General features: G+C 39.4%; 1 protein-coding gene across 2 annotated transcripts; it reads right to left on the reverse strand.

Moving 5' to 3' along the window:
* Positions 1–1,172: 1,172 nt before the first annotated feature.
* Positions 1,173–2,491, reverse strand: LOC119899791 (small integral membrane protein 26-like). 2 transcript variants are annotated; one of them, XM_038714543.1, is made up of 2 exons: positions 2,152–2,491; positions 1,173–1,616 (listed from the first exon to the last, which is right to left on the reverse strand). In XM_038714543.1, exons 1-2 carry the CDS (start codon positions 2,282–2,284, stop codon positions 1,441–1,443), a joined length of 309 nt encoding a protein of 102 aa, XP_038570471.1. In that variant the 5' UTR covers positions 2,285–2,491; the 3' UTR covers positions 1,173–1,440. The 2 variants fall into 2 exon arrangements, with proteins under 2 accessions (XP_038570471.1, XP_038570472.1); XM_038714544.1 differs by having other exon boundaries at positions 2,161–2,465.
* Between the last annotated feature and the right edge of the window lie 5,306 nt (positions 2,492–7,797).

The raw sequence follows: 7,797 nt of genomic DNA on the forward strand, positions 1-7,797 counted from the left end.
TGTCTCCGTGTCAGCCTCACCTGTCAAGCACTGACCATACATTCTGTTTTCTTTTGGTTGCTCCTTTTTGGATATCCAGTTTGTGCTCACTGAGCCTGTACTTGTGCGTACTGTGTCTGACAGGAGAGAAATATTCTGCCAGTACCATCATCTCTTTTCAGGGCCCGATAACATCATGATCTACTTTGGCTTGTAGTTTATTCTTTCCAGTGTTCTAAACATGTTTCTTTACATTACGTTATAATTTGGTTTACACTGATTGGAGTTTGGAAAGCAGTGTTGCCGTGAGACTGAGTCAATGTCTGGGAGGGGGAATTAGTCTTAGCACCGACATACCGACTCTTTTCTGGGCTCAGCTCTTGAGTTTGGAGGGCTTTGGAATGGAGAGTGTCTAGGGGGCTGAATTTAAGGTGATTAAATGATTTGAATGCTCTCTTTTGAAATTTAATTATCAGTGGGTATTTGCCCATTTCTGCTCTACACACATCACTCAGTTCAGTTCACTTTCTGTGTACTTGTAAAATGGATCTGCAGCTACGGTGACTGACTGGACCCCGTACTTCACTACCACACAGTGCAATGGGCTGGAAATATTTTATGCCAAATTTTATTGGTATTTGGAAATTATAAAATTGTCTCTTAATTGCATTTAGAGTTCTTCAGGCCTTTTCTCATTTACTACTTTAGTTTTGAAAAATCACAACATTAGTTTTCTTCATATTCACTGCCAGGGCCCAGTTCTGACAAGATTTTTTCAGCTTTGTCCAGCTGCTGCTGTGGTCCTAGTTCAGTAGGAGACAGAACAACAAGGTCATCAGCATGAAACAGAGACTTCACCTCTCTATCTAGGAGGACAGGCCAGGAGCAGCACATTCATCCAACTGAACAGCAAGTTCACTTATATATATATATATATAAAGTCGGATTTGAACACCAAGTCTCTGGGTGAAGAATTCTGTTTGTTTGTCTCTAACCTGTGGTTTTCCTGCTTGGGCAAGTCAAAATGTCTGCGGTGAAAAAGGACTATTGATATACTGCTGGTTTCACAAAGGTGACAATATCTTTACTGCCAAAATATTGTTCTTCCAAACAGCATGTAGTACTGAACGGTTCTATGTTAACACCAGAGAACCTTTTGTCCACAGTATTATGGTATGAAATCTGAGCCTACAGTATGTTAAAACAAGAGTTTATTTAAAGATACACAGTAGTTGTGGCATCTTTATATTGTGGACAATGATGCAGATGAAGATGACAGGAATTATGATGACTACTTTTGACAGTTGACAATATTTTTGTTAGTCCATTAGCGTCCAAACACAACGGCAGCTCCCTCAGACCTGGACAGGTGATAGCACACTGGAATTTCATGTTCTCACACATAAATTCATAGTCCACACGAGCAAATCTTTATGTCCTTTGTCCTTTGCACTGGTGCAGCTACTGTCCACCGTCTCCACTTCCTGGTTCACTACTGAAGGATTTGATGAAATTGTAGATCCTTGTGCTGTACGGGACAAAATCCTTCTTGTAGGTGATGAGAGTTTTGGTGTGAGCAGTCTGGTAAACTACTTCATTTGGAATTTCTAGCTCTTGCGCCGCTTCTTCTTTTTTCACTGAGGGGGAGAGGCATAGTAAGAAATTACTTAGTGATCAGTTAGTACTGATATTAAATAAAGATAAACTGGGATTAAAGGAATATACGGCAACAGAAAATTAGCCCAAGTCTAAATTAATGTAAAAATATTCCATTACAAGTACATTTCCTGCATTCTAACTTTTATTTATGTAAAGGTACAGATGTATTACCAGCAAAGTAAAAGCTCTCATTAAACAGAAAGGACTCTGGCAGTGCTTATTGGAGCACATTATTAAATCGTTCAATCATCATTTTAATGTTGTAGCCTGGAGCACATTTTAGTACGCTGTACACAAGCACAGTAATTGATGTATTTAGTTATTTTACGTCACTGGACACAGCACTATTGAGTCGAGATGACAGCAATAACAGAGTAAATACATAGTCTATATGGGTTAACGTTAATCCAGAACAAGCGAGCTGAAATCACTTGCACATGATTAGAGATAAGAACTAGTTCAAATTGTAATAAGGATGTTACGGTGTGGAATAAACTGGCTGTCACAGATCACCTCCCTCACCTGGCGTGTCCTCAAAACGACCCGTGTATCTGAAGAACGCGTATGAACCTATCAGGGTCCAGATGCCGACAGCGTACGCTGCAGACACTCTTGTGTTCCACTTCATCATATCTTTGAACGTCATGACTGCAGCCCGCTGTTTTGTTTGTCTCTTGATGCAAAGGTGTTGGGATTTCTGTAGAGCTGCTGCACTCAGGGCGCCGCCATGACAGCCAAAACGGAAAAACAAATGATAGCCTACAGACTTCCGGAAGTCAAGTATGTTTATAGCTAAATAAAGAGCAATATCACCAGTTCATATCACACGTTTTTTCATTGTCAAGAAATTGACAAAATAAGTATTTTTCTAAGTTTCAATGATATTTTCTTCTTGTTGTTGCTTGACGGCGGTCAGCACCCAGCTTACTGATGCGTTACCGCCACCTTCTGCACCGGAGTGGAGATCATATAGGGCCAATCTTACATCCGGCGCAAAGCTAGTTTTAAAAAGATATTTTACTGCAATGAATTGGTTGGGCAGCTTTACAGCATTACAGATGGCTGTCTCAACTCAGGTACAGGTATACATGTAGGGTAGGCCTGAAGTTGGAACAAATTGTGGCAAATATAAACTACTTATGAATGTTACTGATATTTTAGTAGACAAGTACTACAGGAAATGTCGTGAAAAATCACTCATTTTCAGTCAATAGTTTTGGTGTGGTAATGGAAAAAGCAAAAGTGTAGCCTGCCAACTTTAGCCGCTCTACCCTATTTCACTGATTTTTTATTTTATTTATTTTAGGGGCGTATTACTCCGATGGTAAGAGAGATGCTGTGCGCATTTACGCACCAGGCACAGCAGCGTAACTTCATTGATTATCAAAATCTCCCGACACGCCAACAGGATCGGTCAGAATCTAATGTTAATTTATCTTCCGTGTTCTCCACATCCAGGTTCATACAATTAAGCTGTTTGGAGTAAAGCAGCCGTCGTCCTGATCAGTCCTGAGCTCCATCAGAGCATCTAAATTATCTAAATTATTTCAGCTGCTTAAACCTCCCACTATAGTTGCGCTGACTTTATTGCGCACATGGAAACGTATAAAATGACTGACAGAAGCCTCTCTAATCATTAAGTTAATCGAGAAAACATAGATCAATAAAAAAAACACAAAATAAAACACCCACTGTAGGGGAGAGATGTGAGCCACGAGCGGTTCATAGTTTCTGATAACGCAGCGCAGTGAGGACCCAGACGTCTGTTAACATACTGGAGTTGAGCACTTATGCTTATCATAAAGACTGCATCTGACATACAAAGCAGCAGGAATATTCAATCCAGTCAGCAGGAGGAGGTCTGTGAGTAGGTTTCTGGGGGAATTTCATACAGTATAGGAGACGAGTATAAGAGACATGCACTGACTTCAAATCAAACTACACATTTGCCATGAAGTATGTCAACATGGAACCACAATTAGAAATGTGGAAAACAAGAAATTATATATTTGCAAATACCTAAAGTTACTTCTTTTAATGAGTGATATTGATTTTATTTTTGAAACTTGCTAGTTATATCCCTAATTTGTTTGTATGATATATGTATGCTCTGTCTATACAAATAAATTTTACATTTTAAAATCTAATAGAATTAAATTAAAGATATATTAAGGGGAAAGCAGCTGAATATATTTCTTTTAGATATGAGTCACACCAATTTCTCTGATTTATTAGCCTAGTGCTGCACGATACGTGGGATGAAGGACATGCCTTGTGCCTACTCTGAAATACTGCTCACACTTGTTACCTCTGAACTACAACATGTGTGTGACTTGTGCTTTACTGGATATTGTAGCAGACAGCAGGCTGTCCTCACATACCATTACATTAACACAAACAATAGATTTGATTTGTCCCACAAAGGTGAGAGAGAGAGAGCTGTTGACTTAGATGTGAGACTTAATAAGTAAAGGTCTAAAGTGCAGTTAATATATTATATTGTAAAAAATACACTTAGTTGTTTTTAAAGGCAAATACCATATTTATTTATCTCAGTGCCAATAAATGTGCCTATTTTTAGGCTAAGAGATGTAAAGAATATATGTTTAAATACAATACTCGGCACACGGCCATACAGTAAACTCTGAGATATACAGCCTCACATTTCATTTTCAAAATAATAAACCACTTTTAAAAATGTACAGTAGACTAGCCATCCATCGTCAACCGCTTATCCTGCATACAGGGTCGCGGGGGGGCTGGAGCCAATCCCAGCTGACATCGGGTGGAGGGCGGGGTACACCCTGGACAGGTCGCCAGTCCATCGCAGGGCCACACATAGACAAACAACCAGTCACACTCACACCTAAGGACAATTTAGGGTCACCAATTAACCTGCATGTCTTTGGATGGTGGGAGGAAGCCGGAGCACCCGGAGAGAACCCACGCAGACACGGGGAGAACATGCAAACTCTTGCTGTGAGGCGACAGTGCTAACCACAGCACAACCGTGCCGCCCTTGTACAGTAGAACAGAAAATGGAAAATATAAAAATTATTAGAACATTTTACAGACTGTCTTTTTAGATCCAGGGGATGTGAGGGATATGTTCAGACTTATGACCTATTCAGAACCCACAACCCTAAATCCTAAAGCCATCTGCACTGAAAAGGACTTGGTCTCAGCAGTGTAAAAACCCTAACACTGCTTTGAAAGGGACATGTTCAAAATGTGACTTGCAAACTGCTTAAGAAGACTTTAGACTTGAGTTTAGCCTTGCTTTGACATCACTTGAAGCTTAACTTGGACTTGCCCCAAAAGACTTACCTTAGTCCATCTCTGCATCTTTGGCCACACACACAATACTTGTTCAATTCATCGTTTGTTTTCATGGGATTTGTTCACAACAAGAAAAATTCAGAATATCACCAGACCTCCTTCAAAAACAGTTCTGGAAAAAGTCATTTGTGACCTGGGGAATATGACACACCACTGTTACCTATGTGGGAGGATTTATAGCACTGCTGAAGGTGAGTCACACACAGTCTTCATAAGTTTCAGGTGTACAGATGCTATGAAACACCTGTGGCTGGCTGGCTGCCTGTACAAGAATGTGAAGATATGATTCATACAAAAATGATGTGTGGCAGTGTAACTTTCACCACGACACTGTTGGCACACGTTTGGCTTTTGATGAAGTCGTCAACATTGTTAAATAGTGTCAAAATGATTTTTAGCATCTTCCTACATTTACAGGTGGGATGTTAAAATGCCCCGGAGCATGTTTTGTATTCTTTGCTTTGACTGTTGGTGAGTTGAATGATGCTGTTGTGTGCAAATGGCCCCATTAGAAAAAGATCACTGAGACTGGCATGTGTTAGATGCCGAAGGTGGAGAAATGTTTTACATATCCATGCCAGCATTTTCACCACAACATTCTTCTATAAGTGTATTTAATTGCTCATCATTTTCTGAAAACCTTACGTATGTCCCCAGTTTCTAAAAATTTCTAAAAACGGACTCAAGTTAGGTTTTATTTGGAACTTGGGGCTATTATTTACTCCTGGAGGCCCTGAATGAAGTATTTAGGTGAAGGTCCACACTTGCCAGCACTGAAACATACCTGACTAATATTGTTTCGCCGCTAGGTGTGTGGGTTTTACATGACACTCATTCATTTTTCCCTGAACTATGCATTTTTTATAGCATATCTGAGGAGGAAAAGTAGGCTTCACATCAGGCATGTTGCAATGACATCTTGTTTTGGCCTGGCCAAGACCAAAACAAAATCTTTGCCTTGCTAGCTGGATGTTGAAACTCAAATAAATAAGTGGAAAGTTGGCATAACACATACATAACAATACAATACTAATACATAATACATAGGTTATTTGGGTTGTGCAATATGTTATTTGTGGAACACATAGGCTATATAGGTTCAATAAGTCTTTGTGTATTACGTAGGTTATGCGCAATTTGTCATTTGTGCAATATAATATAATATGTGCAACATTTATGGTGGGCATTGCAGACTTTATAGGTTATGCCATCAAAAGCAGCCATTGTGAGAAGGTGTGAATGTGCATAATAACATAGGTATGTGTTGAGAAATGTCCATGTTATTGTTATTTTTGTGTTGTTTTTGTGAAGCTGGAGAACAAACAGAATCCAAAACTAATTTCCCTTCGTGGACAATGAAGAAAATGTTATCTTATCTATAATAGAGACAAAAAACATCATGCCACGTTGTTATTTGATTGCTGTTAAATCAACAGACATTTCGACCATGTGATAGCAGAAGCGTCCGTGTCACTAAAGGATTCATTCTGCACACATTCCACCCAACACAGTTTCAGACCGCAAGCAACAGATGTAACAAAATATCATCCATCATACGAAATTATTCTAGATTTAATTTAATATTGTTTAATCTTGTTTCTGACCTCTGTCTTCCTTTTTGTCTTTTGATCACACCACATTTAAATATATCAATATAACTTAAAATTAATTCTAGCCTGGAGTTTAATTCCTTAAAGGGTACAGATTTTTATGTGTACAATATTCCAGACTCCAGAATCCATGTAAACCAACATATGCATGGACCCTAAAAATGTATAACATCCTAAAGTGTGTGAATTAAACCAACATATGAACACCAATCAGGTTACAACAAGTTAAAGTTGCACTAACAGCTGTTCAAATGGGACAAACCCACAGAGAATTATTGTCAGCTCGGCAGTTCTCTTCAACTGTATGGACTTTTACAACACCTTTCAGCTCATGGTTTTAGTTTTACGGCCTGCAACTTTATTGTTTTGGTCCCCCGCTTGTTTCTAGCCTCAGCAAGGAGCTTATCTCTGCAAGAAAGCGCTAGTAAACTGGCACATTACCTGCCCAGCTCCACACAGGCAAAGTTAGCAACTAGCTGCTGAACATTTAGCAGCAGGGGCGAGCTCTATACCACAATAAAACAAGATTTTTTTCAGTAATTTGAAGTTGTGTACCTGTGAACAATGCATTTCTCAGCTCCAGTGAGAATGAATGTAAATCTGACAGAGTGCAGTCATGGTTTGTGTGGGAGCGTGGTGCCAAGCTCAGAGTGCGAGTCAGGCCTCATTGCCACTGAAAAGCTTAAAGCATGTAAACAAAGTCATCAAATTCTCAACACAACAACTTTAGCCTTTTGCAAAAGACGTCTTTTATAAAGAAACAACATTTGTGTATAATGTATGCTCACAAGTCGCCCTTCTTTATGAAGTGGATTTGTGGGTCTGACTGCACCAGGGAGGAAACCAGGAGGAATCTGCTGCTGAATCATGATGCTCACAATTCATAGCGCTGCGCCATATTTTGTAAAAACAGGTAGAAGAAAATGAGCCGTTGTTTTGTCCAAGCTGTTTTCGCTTTTCGCTTTGAAGATTCAAGGTCACATTCCTTTAATATTTATGAATCACAAGAGTAGAAAGAAATGTAATTAGTAGTACAGTAGTGCAACACACTGTTCAACCACTTTTACTTCTTTACACCAGTCTTTAACTCTTTCATTGTTTTGAACCCGGGGTTATTTTTCCTGTACTGTCTAAACAGTGTGCCTGTCACAGGCTGAACTAACGGCCCCTTCCACTTTGTTGGAACTTGTCGACTGAAGCTATGAGTCAG

Source organism: Micropterus salmoides, unplaced genomic scaffold (assembly GCF_014851395.1).
Source record: "Micropterus salmoides isolate LMB-PRFRI ecotype aquatic unplaced genomic scaffold, ASM1485139v1 Ms_hic_scaffold_12, whole genome shotgun sequence".
Taxonomy (NCBI): domain Eukaryota; kingdom Metazoa; phylum Chordata; class Actinopteri; order Centrarchiformes; family Centrarchidae; genus Micropterus; species Micropterus salmoides.